Here is a 15,191-nt window from a genome sequence, read left to right as displayed (position 1 = left end):
TGAAATAGGTATTTAAAAAACATTTCCCGTTGAATCTTTTTATCTACGTCATATGCAAACACATAATGAGTTAACGCTTTATGAAAACCACATTTAGAGCACGAGGGGATGACATTAACACAAAAACATAATATAACCAATAAAGTACTTATTATAAAGTTTTAATTTAATGAATAACAATACGACTAAAAAATTCTTATTATTGACAAAGTAATGAAAATATCTTAACTATGATTCATTAACAAATAGTGCATTAGGTGGACAGGATGTCAATTTAAGAAAAAGGATATACCGTACGTGTATACAATTCGGGGAAAAAGTTATGCCCAAAATTAATTAGCGATATAGGCGTATTAATAGGGGAACTCCAAATTGTGCTCAATTTCTTTTATTAAGTTGGTATTAAAGGGGTTTGTCAGAAATACCGTCTATCATAGAAGTCCTTTTTCCTTTTTCGTGAGTATGTGTTCTTATGGGTGTGTGGGTGGGTGAGTGAGTGTGTGTGTGTGTGTGTGGTGCTCTAATGTGGGTCTGCGCGCGCGCGCGCGCGTGTGTGTGTATAAATAAATATATAAGACAGGCATTTTGTGAAGAAAAGGCATGAACCTCCAATCAATTGTAACATACAATCTCTTAAACTAATAAGATATACATCTGCTTGAGAATGTGCTCGCTACTACTATTATTGTATTAATATTATTAAAATTATAATTGGCTACAATGTATTACCTGATTCTTGGACTTCTTATTTTTGTTGTCTACATCAAGCAAATACGTGAAACGTGAATTGTCGACAAATCCTAACATCCTCCCCCTCGTCTTTTTTCGTATCTAAAGAATGAAAGGTTGACAGGCTAAATAAGGGCCTTTGCTGAAGACTTTTAGATGTACGATTTAGGCTAATATGTCATATTCTCAAGAAACATAAATCGGGACGAATCAATTTTTCAGAAACTTTTAGATGAAAAAACTTGGTAAGGGTATGAATTCTTAAGTTTTTTGACTGTATGTATGTTAATGTTTTAAAGATTCAGGCTATTTGGCAATTCAAATATATACAATATATATATGTATATATATTTTTTTTCTACAGATGTTTGTTTTGATTTTTATAATTTCACAAATGTTTTCTCTCTTCTTCTCGGTCGATTAACAGGTTTTCTTTAGATATTTCTTTAGATCTTTTAACTTTTATGGGCATGGTTTCAAGAATAAAAAAATAAGGATATGAATCGAAAGTCAGCAGCTATAAGTTGATGCCTCATAATGTATCTCAGTGGTTAAAATTTGTCCCAGCAAGCACACTCCCGTGCGTTTAATGTACGTGAAACACTTGCACGGTCCATCTTCGAGACAAAGTTGACCGCACCTAATGACGGACGTCACGTCTTCGTGGGATGAGTGAGTGTCAGTGAGTGCCCGGTCATTGGCAACAAGTCTATATACTGCGGATCGTTTGAAGACTGTCATGAAGAAAATAAACAAGCAATATTGATGTTATCTAAACATTGGATGCAGCGGCAATTTTTTGATCTACAGAGTCTTGGGCGAGGGTCACAAAGTCAACTACACTACCACACAGAGAGCGCGTTAGAAAACGGACCTAACTTTTCATTTTCGTTCTAATCCCATTGCGTATAAGAGCCAAGGCGCATCACCAATGTATATACCAATTTAAAGTAGATTCTTGGTGATCAAGTGGCAAACAGGAATTTTCACGTTAAACTAAAAATGATTTATTTGAAAGGTTTTCTCTGAAACTTACCGGTCACATGAGCTGTTCCATAGAGCTCCATACGGAGGCTGATATGCCCATGCCAGGTCAGGGGTAGCAGGCGGACATAGCGACAGACTTGAGGCACGGGCAACGTGTTGTTTACCACAGTGTCCTGGTCAATATTGCCATCGAAGACCTTTATTTAACAGGGAAAAAAATATTTTCTTTACCATAGGCGTAGCCAGGAGCACAAATAAGGGCCTACTTCCTCCTATTCGTCCACCTGAAAATAGGTCAACAACAAAACGTGTGGATCTTCACTTCTTTGGGTTACATGAACGTTCGTGAATACTCGAGTACTCATTTCCAAAGGGTCAGGGGTAACGCCTGTGAAATGCATACCTCTTATTAGGTATAGCACACCAAAAATAAGTACAACAAACTCATGTTATTTGATGATTGCAAATGATCAAGCTTGATGAAAGTTTCAAAAAATAAAAAAACAGAATTGAAATTGGTCAATGCGTTCTGATTTTATACCATTTTTTGATTTCGCAAAATTACCGAAAAACCTGCCAGAAATGGTCAAATTGGCAAAAATGGCAAAATTCGACAAAGTTGACAACTTTATTCATCACTTTCTCAGACACAAATAATAAATTAAATTATCAGACACTAAAATATCATCTTTGTGGTAAGAAATACAAAAAAGAAAATTCATATATCTATTACCGTTTTGAAAACAGAAGCAAACAAAATTTTAAAGTCATTTTTGCCATTTTTGCGAATCTGCAGATATGAAAAAGTTGTAAAAATAACTAAGTCCGCCTAATTAATATGCGCAAATGTAATCAAATCAAAACCGAACATGATACATCAATGAAACCTAAGTATATCAGACAGATATGGAAAACAAAATTATGAATATTCATCAAATATTCATCAATTCATGCAAATTAGGTCATTTCAGATAATTATATATATATATATATATACATATATATATATATATAGGAAAGTCAAAAAGTTGGCATTTTTTTAATTATATATTTATAGATCATATTTACACCAAATATTAACATTAAATTCCAAATATTTTTGCAATGCCAATACAAAAATGGCGATGGAAATCAATTGGATCACCGTCACAGCTATTTCCTCATATGTTTCACAAATTATTCAGAAAACCCGATCAAATGTTAAGAATTTGCAGACTTTCAGCTACATCACAGTATATTTTTTTTTTAATTTCAAGATTTGAGGATTTATGACGATTTTCCGAGAAACCATTCAACAGGCTATAACATTCTACAAGAACTGAATTTTAGAGAAAAACAAAATTTGATTACCCCCGTATAATTGTGGCTAACTTGAGTGTAAATAACAAATTGATTAAAAAAGTGAAACATATGAGGATATTGCATTTTGTAGGGAAGTTTTATACATTAAGGTGCATTTTCATCACGCAGAATAACAGTCAATGGGCGATGTCACACATGGCTGAAAAGACAACATTCTAATTAATAATTTAACATATTTCCCACATGCCTATAACAATGAAACTACACAGAATTGTAGTTAAAGGTATGCTTAAAAGATATGTGAAATAAAAATTCAAAAATATTGTTCAGTTGTTTAAAATAAATTTACGAAAATTGCTATTTCTGCCAACTGACTGCTGTTGTGTGTGTGTGTGTTTGTGTGTGTGGTGGTGGTGGTGTGTGTGTGTGTAAAAAAAAAAAAATTTTAAAGTGTGTGTGTGTGTGACTATGTTACAATGGAACTCGGGTGTCACCCCCACACCTCTCCCATATCCGTACCTTACCGTAGATGGGAAAATTCAGGTTTTATAATAACTTATATTATTGAGGGTATAAAATGCGGAAAATTTCTGTATCACGGTCGCTTTGCTCCCTTTCATATGGTGTTTTTGTATCTCAAAATTTCGCGCCCCAGTATGGTATTGTTTATAAAGACCGTTCCTTAAAGATTTAACGTTTCGGGGAAAACTGAAGTCTCGTTGCTTAACTCCCTTTAAAGCAAAAAGGTTTAATTGTCCTGGTGATATTATGCCCCCAATACAAAACTATAACTGGCATATGTTAAACATTTGGAGAAAAAAAATGCATCATTCAATAGTCTTGCTTAATTAATCAACTTCTCTCGTGCCTTCCATACTTTTGCACCTTATTTCTATAATATGTGAATAAAAAGCAGTTTATCGATCTTCAACATCGGATGGAAACCATACCGCTTGGTAGGAGTGCTTTCTTGCAAATGTTCCTGTATTCAAGATGGCTAAAACGCATAGAAATTGCGTTTATGAGGGTCATACATTAAAACAAAAAATTATCTAACACTCTGTCAGGTTGCACGACACTTGTTCATGCGGCAATTGCTCCGCGTCTAAGCCCTACCCTTACCAACCCTTAACCTAACACTACATGTACACCTAATCCTATTAACACTTATCCTAAACCAAACTTACGACCCGATGCAATCCTAACCCCAATCCTGTTGAAGGAGGCGTGATGGCATTCAGTGGTCTCGTAGTAGACAAAAGCTCAAACCCATTAACGAAGGGTTTTACATTTTTTGGAGCAAGATTCGAACCTCTATGACTGTGCGGACGCCTCAGCATAAATACAAAGTCCAGCTCTTAACAAAGCAGTACCTCGTTGCGAACGATAACTGTTTTCCTCATCCAATAGCCGCCAAATCACACCTACAATACAGACACCAGACCAGACCTACAACAGATCCAACCAAAAATGACATACAGTGTAAGTCAAAAAAAAGTTTACACCTAGAAAATAGCTAATTATTTTAAAAATCATCTACGAACAGTAAATTATTATACATCTCATGAAAGAGTGTTTCATTCCAAATTATTTGGTACCATTTTTGTGAGGTATGTTTTTATGCTTGGATGAACAGGAGGCATTGCTTGCGAGAGTGCAAAAATCGACTCGCGCCAAAGTTGCTCATGTGATGTTTGACAATTGGGATTTGGGTATTAATTCGGTCTTTGCAAATCCAAATAACATCCCTAACAAAATTAATCATCCCAAACATATAACATATCGAATATCAAATATCATCAAACATTTGTGCACGTGTGTGTGTGACTTCACTTCTGCAAAAAGCATATGCAATGCATTTAATTTGATACATTCAATTTATTCTCGCACTCCGCTAATCCCAACATAATACATGCTGTAGGCATCACTTTGGCGCAAGTCAACTTTTGCATCCAAGCATGAACACAAACCACACATAAATGATACCAAATGATTTGGAATGAAACACTTGCTCATTATATTTATAATAATTTACTGTTCATGGATGATTTTAAAAATAATTAGCAATTTTCTAGGTGTAAACTTTTTTTTTACTCATAAGGTATACGCGCCTACGGCCAATAATTGGTCGGTTTTTAAACGATGTGGAGTCGGTTTGACGGTGTGACCGAATGTATCAGCATTTACCTTTTCGATGCAGGGGATGCCGAGGTCTTGTACTGTTTCAAAGGAAACTCCATCAATACTGCAGGCAATCTTGAAGCTAGTTACCCATTGTGGACAACAATTCTGACGACCTTGCGTTGCCAATCTAAAGATTCGATGCGGGGTTAACAGATCAACCTTAATGAAAAATATGAACGATGATGACGATGATGATTATAATGATGAATTGATAATAATAATAATTATGATACTAATAATTTTAGTAATGATACTCAATAATATAACTCGTATGAGCATTTTAATTTCCACAATCGTTATTATTATTATCATATCGTTTTTATCATGATGTTAAACAAACTTCAATATATATATATATATATATATATTTATTTATTTAAGAATAATGATGCTCTGCAGACGAAGACATAGTTTAACAAATATTCCCCCTTAGGGCTTTGTTAACTTTTATTTTATATGACTTTAAAAATGTTATCGTTATGCATCAAAATAGCACATCAAATCCCAATGAAATACGCATACAATATAAATATGCGTGTGTGTATGTGTATGTGTGTGGGGGGCTGATAGTGTGTTTGTGTGGGTGAGTTTATGCGTGTGTGTTAGTCCCTCTCTCTCTCTCTCTCTCTCTCTCCCTCTCTCCCTTTCTCTCTCCCTCTCTCTCTCCTTTCTCTCTCTCTCTCTATAAATATTAATATAATTGTAAGGAAATAACCCATACATAACAGCTGTTGCAACTCTCGTGGAAATAATTTCAAGGCGAAACGAAATTTAATTACTTTTCTCCCCCCCCCCCTCCTTTTTTTCTCTTTTGAAAATTGATTTAATAATATATGTTGTATTAAAGAGAATAATAATTAAAATATATATGTTTATATATATAGCAATGCTTGCTGATAGATGTTTCCATTCTTCCTCAAAAAACAAACAATTATTTATCATCATTAACAAAAATAGATTTCCCTTATTCCAAAGAACGGTTACTGAGGCACCGGCGAATGTTTCTTGTATTTTTTGTAATACCTGTATCCATTGGTTAACATCGTTCACTCCTGCTGACCAGGCTCCACTCAGAGAACGGACTTGAACTAAGTTCAGTCTCGCTCTTTTTGGTCCATGATTGGCCTTCCACATGCTAGACGCTGTCAGGCTAGAATCTGGAATGGTCCCACTTTCAAGGCCCAGAGCGATGACATCTAACGATAATGATGACGATGATAACGATAATGACTCTAATAATGACGATGTTAATATAATGTTTTATATATCGAAGATAAACTCAGAATAGAAATTCAGAAATTCAGAAATCTAAGTTATTGATATATATAAAACTGAGAGCAGACAGTTAAATCCAACTTAATTAAAACTATATAAAATAACAAGCTAGGAAGATAAACATATCTGTTTGTGTAATGGTTTTAAGGTGCGAAAGAATGACTTCTATTGATTACTCATGTGCTCCACCTTCCCCCACATTCGATCAATGAAAATATGTTTTAGGAGGATACGTGATAGCAAGGACATATTTCATTGGAAATATTTAGGAGTTGTAGTCGCGATGACGAAAGCCACAACTTAACATTTATTTCACTACCCCCCCCCCCCCCCCTCCCCCTAATTCAGTCTGTTTCACTGCCCTTTTTGATATTATAATGGTGTCGGGATACAATTTAATTACACTTAAATAACAATCAACATATCCTTCATGAGACGAGGAGCGTTCATTGTAGTTGAATTATTATAAAGTGATCTAACTCCAAGCACTTATCAGGTTATTTGTTACATTTCAAGGCTAAATGGGCAGAGTAGGGGAAAAAGAAGATTAAAGAGGGTAACAGGGAAGATAATTGCAGAGAGAGAGAGAGAGATATGGATAAGGAAATGGGGGAGATGAGGAGTCTCACTCTTACCATATAATGTTGGGAAATAGTAAAGGGGCACCAATAACAGGCGTTGAAGAGAGAACATAGGACAAAGAAATGGACAGAAATGAGGAATATGACAGGGAGAAAGCGAGAAAAAAAAACCACAAAGAGAGAGAGAGAGAGAGAGAGAGAGAGAGAGAGAGTGATCGAGAGATTGGGAGAGAAGGAGTCTAGCAAACCATTGAATGTCACGGGGAATAGTAACGGGGCAGCAATGACAGACCTAGAACAAAGAGAGTGGGAGAGAAAAATGGAGATAGTAGGACAAAGAAAAGATGAAGGGCGAAGATCATTAAAGGAAGATAGGGGAGAGACAGAGGTGTGGAGGAGGAGTCTAACCATTAGATGTACACGTAATAAAGAAAGGAGGATAAAGAAATCGAGGGGACGAGAAGGGAGTAGAGGAGGGGGTCAAGGATGAGAGAGGAGGATAGATAGGGAAAGGTAAAAGAGACATGGTTATAGGAAGAGGAGGAGTCTTACCACTCAATGTATTTTCTTGTGCCAAAGGAGAAATCAGTTGACTGAATACTATAAGTGTACAAAGTACAGCTTCTCCTATCTGCAAATAAATCAATATGTCATCAAATATCATTCTACTAAATGAGACATCAGGTGATGAGCTAGAGGCAATGGTACAATAATATGATTCATTTCAAAGTTAACCGAACATGTATTTTCTTCCAGATTATTTTATTTTTATTTTAACTACATAAAAACGTATCTATGTGTGCATAATGTATGAAAGTGGTAATACAAAGCATAAGGCGCAAATCCCACGAGGCATGTTGCTTTACAGGCGGTCCCAGCTATTATTGATATAATATTACGTACCAGATCAATAAGTATTCCTGCTGTCATTCTCAGTCTGGATGACATGAAAGCATTTGACATGCTTAAACTCTTTCCATGTCGGTTCTTACATTTGTTAAAAATGATAGTTATGATTGTATTGCTTCAAATCAGAATACAAAAACGAATCCTTTTGTGAAGGACATTTACATCAATATAACAAAAACATAGTAATGAGTGGTACATTATGAAATATAGCGTATAGAATACAGCGAAGATAACATTGATAACAATATTAATTATGTATTATGTTTTGCCATTTCAACGTATGTTAAAGCATTTGTCACCGTCTTGTAGCAATAACCCTTTCCATTTTGTTTAAATAAATGATTTCCAACTTGAACTGTATAAGTCTAAAGTTATTTTATTTGCATTTATTTCGAAAAAATAAAGTGTTTACTATACATAACAAAAGTGTTTATTATTCTGTTACTAGTCTCGACTCCAAAACATATATCTGTGAGTGAGAATGGAAAACTGAATTATTAGGACAATTATAGAAGAAATGGATTAACGTTTTCATATCTGTTTAAACAAAATTGCATATTGGTGTACTTTTTATACCGATACGGTGGAAATATTCAATTGTAGAAATCCTTCGATGGAGGAATTTTAACTGAAATTCGCGTAATCTGGAATCTGAAGTTGCCAGAAGTGGTTTGTGAAACGATTTTTCGCTCAAATTGTAGCTAGGTGCTCTTTGTAAGACTAAGAAAGCTGTGTCATTAACCAATGATTATCTACAGGTTACTACACGGCTATAGAGAAGTATTAGACATAGGGAACACCCTTTCCCCGTATCTGTTTAAACTTGCAATAGAAATGTTAGCATTAAATATTAAACAATATGAGGAAATCCCAGGAGTTATAATAAAAGACCATGAGGAAATTTAACTAAACAAATATTTGCTGATGATATAACACTCTTTATTTCCGATATTGGTTGTTCCCAAAAGGGAAGTCAATCATATGTAAACCGTATATGTGTTCATTTCTTGCTATCAATTAAACAAAATGTAAAGCAATGCAGGTTGGTTCAATCATTGAATCTTTAATTAGTTAAATACACAAAATTTAAACGTACTCTGTTTCTCAATCTGTTTTAATTGCTAGCGTGTTGCCTACGCCTCCAGGTGTAATGAAGAAAATCAATATCCTTTTATTAAATTTTGTCTGGATGGTCCTGACAGAATAAAGAAGGAAATGTCGATAACAAAATATGGGGAAGGTGAATTGAAAATGGTTTTGATTGATTAATTGATTGATTGAAACGATTTATTTATTACCAAAATAAATAGTAATAATAAAGAAAAAACGCTCGGCTGTTCGACACTTGAATCGAGAGGAATGTATATACTTACATCATGGAAAGCAATACAAAGTAACACATATCCAGATACAGTCTGATATAATACATTTATAATGTATAGGCGTATAATATCCTATTTGTGCCAAAATTAACATATATATATGCAAAGGACAAGAAAGACATGTAAAGTGAGAGACAAACATGAAGAAGAAAAGTAGGGCAAAACAGAAGAAAAAAGGATAAAGGAAGTTGGAGGAAGTGATTTCTAGACAGATAGAGATGAAAAGAGAAAGTGAGGAAGCATGAGACAGGAAATGTGGCAAAAGAGAGAAAATAACTTAAAAAAAGAAAAAGGAAAAGAGAGAAAATAATTGGTAGAAATACAGAGGGAGAGAAAAAACAAACAATACATAACCAAAAGCCAATCATTTAATCGATTTGTAAACAAAGTCAATTTCGAGTTTAAGTCCAACAGAGGATATTAAACCTTTTGCAAATAAAGTTATTTTCGAGTTTTAACCTAACCCAGTAAAGATTATAGAGGGAAAAAGATACAAAGAAATAAGGCTTGCAGAAGAAGGAGAGAGAAACTCTAAAGTGGGAATGGGCTCTAAGTTGCTTTAAATTAAGGGTGCATGTTATGGAGAAAAGAACATTTGCTAGGAAAGAAAAGGTGCAAGTGTCAAAATAAAAAGGGCAATATTATCAGAGGTTAAAAGGGAATCGATTCGCACCTAAAAAGGTACACTCACCGGAGATGAAAAAGAGAACTAGTCTTATGAGAATGGAAATGAGGCATCTGTCGATGGACAAGGGGCATCTATCAGGCGCAGTTATAAAAAGGGAAAATAAGCACTTATCCAAAGAAAATAGGGTTTCTATTAAAAAGGAAAAGGGGCACGTGTCAAAATAAAAGGGGCACTGATAAGTCTGAGAGATGAAAAGAGGCATTTTAGAGAAAGGAAAAGAGGCATTTGTTTAAGGAAAAGGAGCACCTATTATATTTTATAGGGGCAATTATTACAAAGGAAAAGGGGCACTTATCGAAGGTATTAAGATACACTTCTCGTAATTGAAAAGGGACACTAACCGGTGATGAAAAAGGACACTTCTGAGAATGCAACAAGAAAACTTATTGCACAGCTAGATAGTGGGCACTAATCAGAATTTTTACAGGGGCATTTATCAAAGGTGAGATGGGCAGTTATGAGAAAAGGAAGGGGCTATTAAAAAAATGAATATGGGGCACGCTTTGTGCCTTGCGCTACTTCGGAAGTAACAGGACAGGGGCCTGACAGAGTTAATCAAATATTTATGATACCATGGAATGTTACAATTGACTCAAGGTTGAGAGTACTACATTATTGTTTGTCAATAGCGGGATCCCTACTTCTGTTATGTTATAATGCATTTGGGGGAAAAAAGAATGTACATTCGGTAAAACAGTGGATGAAATTTGTATTGCATCGCAAATTCATGTCCGTCACACCCGGCGTTTAAGATATGATGCAACAGCAGAATAGCACATTTATAAACGATACACAAACTTATCTTCATACTCATTTTTAAAAAGTGGAATAGAATGTTTCAATATTGCATTACACATCATGTTTAATATTACATGTACGTAAGGCTTCCTAGCATAACTGTCTCACAACATTCTTCGTTACATATCTTTAGTTGTTTCTTTGTTTTTTCAACATATTCGTTATCTTGCAAATAAATCAAAATGATTCGTACTTTTCCTATCATATTAACGTGATCAGACGATGTAAATGTATACTTTGCTATTTGTCTGATTAAAAAAACAATGAAGCAAATCGCTTGTGCTGGAGGCGCCTTTGTAAGAAGCAATAAAATAATTATAATAACAGTATTTTTTATCAATTTTGATTCACTCCATGGTTTCGTATTCATAATTCCACCTTATGAGTTTATTAATTTTGGGATACATTTCGCCTCGTTTGAACTAAGAACTCAATTATATTGAAAAACATAAAACTGCAACATAACTCTATTCGTCAGAAATCTATCATTCTGTTTGTATATATATATATATATATAACAAAAAAAAGAGGATATATATACATATCAGTATAAAAATAAAAGGAAACTTTATCATATAATGGGAGGAGATTTCTTATCAGTAATAATGATTATTACCTCATTAGGCTATCTGAAAGTGAATTTGGGCAGCATACATACTTTTCTCTTACACGATACAAGTCATTTTACATTTCTCCTATCGTAAAGCTCATCGTACAGAATATACTTCGAAACTAATTTGTATCAGCAGATCAAACTTTCCTTTGCGTACACTATTAAAACATAATCTCTTCTTCTACTTTATCAAATACTTTCTACGGTGTGTATAGGCTACGCCGTATAAATAAGTGATTTAAATGAAACAAATAAGTTAATTAAAAAAAGTAATAATAAGAATGAAGAAATAATTAATAAATAAATGAATAAAAACGAAAAAAGAAAGAAATTGATAAACTTACCATGTTGATTGGAATACCCTCCGATGTCCTATAATTAGCTTCCATGCACTTATCCTATACGCCGTCCTCCTGCCAATTTTTCTCAAATGCCGACTACGAACATTTTCGTTGCGCTGGAATGTAAGTGCTCCAAATTATTTCCCACTGTTCCCATTAACATTAAATCGATACCTTTATTTTAAACCAATGAAGATCGAATACAATTGTGTCGATTGTTGTAAATGATGTCGCAACCTGTAATCGTAGAGAGTGTATTAATCATACATAAAAACCCAATGACGTGCGTGCCATCAAATTGTAATTATGTTTCACTAAAGCAAAATGTCGTTGTCGCAACCATGGTATTAATTATAGGCGGATTGAAAATTCATAATGCGGTGTGATATGTCGAGGTCGTACGGTGTGCGTAGAAACATGAAAAGGGATGAAATAATCATAATCATACACGCAATTTCAACAGCCATGTACATCATTTATTGGAATTTGCGAAGATGACAATGAAATGACTTTATCCCAACACGACTCTTTATTTATGGGGAATCGATTTTTTTTCTGGTTCAAAATATGGACCTCGGTGACTCCAACAGTATTATTGGCGTCACCCTTTTGCCCATGGATTTGAACAGAACCTCTCAAGACAGTGTATATTTGTATAGTATCAGTAGTTAGTAGTGAGCGCGCGCTTTCTCCGTGACGGTTTCCAATGAACCTAAATCAGACTGAGAATGCGTGCGCTACTACAAAAGTATATATATAAATAATGATTAAAACAATTTAAATAAAAATCTTTGAGAGTTCGATACTCCATAATGACCGGTTTCAATTTTATTTCTTGACATATATGTATATGTATATTGTTTTAAAGTTTGTGAGATACCAAATCAAATTTTCCGAACGAGGAAGACACATGTTCAGATGCTGATGATCCTTTGGGCGAAACAGACTGTAGAACTAACTACATGGAAGAATACGCTCTAGCCTGCAAATACATGCACCAGTTCATACAGTTGAGCATTGTCATTACTTGCAGTCTCATGCGCATACTGAACTTGTTTATTCATTCATTCATTTATTTAAACTAAATTTAGGCCTACCTTAATTACTCATATTATTCGTAACTTAATAAATAAGGGCTTTGTTGAATACTTTTAGATGCAAGCTTTAGACTTATATGTCACATTCTCAAAAAAAACTAAATCGGGACACATCACTATTTCATAAACTTGTAAATATTAAAGAACGTGGTAGGGGTATGAATTATTAGGTCGTTCGCTGTATGGATGTATACATTTGGCTTTCTGGTGATTCAAATATATACAATATATACAAAATATATTTCTCGAGATGTTTCCTTTCCGATCAATATACAGGTTTTCTTCATATATTTCTTTAGATCTTTTAAACTTTTGTGGGCATGGTTTCTGGAATAAAAAATAAGAACATGAATCGAAAGTTAGCAGGTAAAAGTTGATGCCTCATGATGTGTCTCAGTGGTTGATCTTTGTCCCAGCGAGCATACTCCCGTGCTTTTAATGTACGTGAAACACCTGCACGATTCATCCTCCAGACAAAGTTGACCACACCTAATGACGGACTTCACATCTTCGTGGGATGAGTGAGTGTCTGTGAGTGCCCGGTCATTGGCAACAAGTCTATATACTGCGGATCGTTTGAAGACTGTCATGAAGAAAATAAGAGGCAATATTGATTAATTTCTAAAAAATAATTTGATTCAGTGGCAATTATTTGATCTACAGAATCTTGGGAGAGGATCACAAAGTCAATAATACCACGGTGTACTTTAATAAATCGTTTTCTTTTTAATCCCTTTGTGTATATGAGAGTCAAGCGCTATATAACCACCCATGCTGCACCACGGTACTTCCAACATAATGACTGACGCAATGTGTTGATGCTTCATATCTTTTGTGAGACTGATATCGTATAAAAGTGAAGGTCTGTAATGGACTGAATGTAATTATTGACGTATGCATTTATTGTCTTTACAAGCTATGACGGGTAACGTAATTCGAACATGAGTCTATCAGATATACGAAATAGTATTTGGAGTTGCCCTTGATATTATGTTTAGAATATATTTTGGATCTTGCATAGCGTATTGAGAAAGATAGTTGTGACACGCGCACATGTACGCGATCACAGGGCAATTCATGGAGCTCCATAGAGAGTGTACGTTCAATCTATAAGATAATAACATGTGGCAGTCCTCAGGATTCCTTGTTTGGACCTACACTGTTTGTGATGTATATAAAAGATTTGCCAAACTCAACAAATTATTTAACTTTCTGCCGATGATTCTAACTTGTTTCATACATTTCCACCGAGACTGAATTTGATTGATATGGATATAGAGAATATGCATCTTGATGAGGTGAACATAAGTGAAAAAAGTGGTAAAGAAACGAATTTCAAAAATTAAAATTAAAAACGATTTATTTGAAAGGTTGTTTTCTGAAACTTACCCGTCACATGGGCTGATCCATAGAGCTCCATACGTAGGCTGACATGATTATTCCAGGTCAAAGGTAGCAAGCGGATATAGCGACAGACTTGAGGCACGGGCAACGTGTTGTTTACCACAGTGTCCTGGTCACTGTTGCCTTCGAAGACCTTTAATGGGCGAAAAAGAAATAGTTTTGGACCATAGGTGTAGCCAGGGGCACAAGGGGTCTACCTCATCCCATGTTCGTTCACTTAAACATAGGTTAACCACAAAACGTGTGGCTTACTTCGTTCCATCGGATCTTCGCTTCAACTTACACTAACATTCGTGAATACTCAAGTCCTAATTTCCAAAGGGTCTGGGGAAAACGCTTGTGAAATACGCTCCTCTTATCACCAACGTGTCGGGTCCAGTTTACCCGACATTTCCTGAAAAATCTAGTGCAAATCTTTGAGAACTCTTCTCTCGGCCCGATACTACTAAATGCAAGAAAAATAATCTCGTAAAAAGATTATCTGATTGTATGGGCATGCTTTCACAAATAGACATGTAAAAAAATTAGTCTAATCTCAAGGACCATCTTTGAAAAAAAATCCAACATTCATGTTACCCAACATTTCATAAATATGGGGGTATCTTTTCAGGGGAAGTCTTGTAACCCAACAGACCCGACACGAAGGTCGATGGAACGAAGTAAGCAAAAATGTACGGGTCAAGAATAACCCTTACCCCTACCCCAGCTGTTTTTTATGGGGTGTACTTGTGTGGCCTGTGATGCGCGTGTTTGTGGGAAGTGTTCGTGTGTGGGTGTAACTATTTTCATCTTTATTTATTGCGCAATGATGAAAACGATGTGTAGAGCCCTAACTTCGGTCATAAACTTCCTAATACCGGTCAAAAACTGTGGACTCTCACACACCTCTACTTTACCGTAG

The 15,191-nt window shown here is 35.0% G+C and overlaps 1 protein-coding gene across 1 annotated transcript; it reads right to left on the bottom strand.

Annotated features, from left to right (window-relative positions):
- Positions 1-1,120: 1,120 nt before the first annotated feature.
- LOC105441073 (EGF-like repeat and discoidin I-like domain-containing protein 3) lies at positions 1,121-6,384 on the bottom strand. The gene is made up of 4 exons (XM_030982619.1): positions 6,226-6,384; positions 5,206-5,361; positions 1,766-1,913; positions 1,121-1,463 (listed from the first exon to the last, which is right to left on the bottom strand). Exons 1-4 carry the CDS (start codon positions 6,334-6,336, stop codon positions 1,240-1,242), a joined length of 639 nt encoding a protein of 212 aa, XP_030838479.1. The 5' UTR covers positions 6,337-6,384; the 3' UTR covers positions 1,121-1,239.
- Positions 6,385-15,191: the final 8,807 nt, after the last annotated feature.

This window comes from Strongylocentrotus purpuratus, unplaced genomic scaffold, assembly GCF_000002235.5.
Source record: "Strongylocentrotus purpuratus isolate Spur 01 unplaced genomic scaffold, Spur_5.0 spur5_scaffold_12, whole genome shotgun sequence".
Lineage (NCBI taxonomy): Eukaryota > Metazoa > Echinodermata > Echinoidea > Camarodonta > Strongylocentrotidae > Strongylocentrotus > Strongylocentrotus purpuratus.
This window is presented reverse-complemented; position numbering and strand designations above follow the sequence as displayed.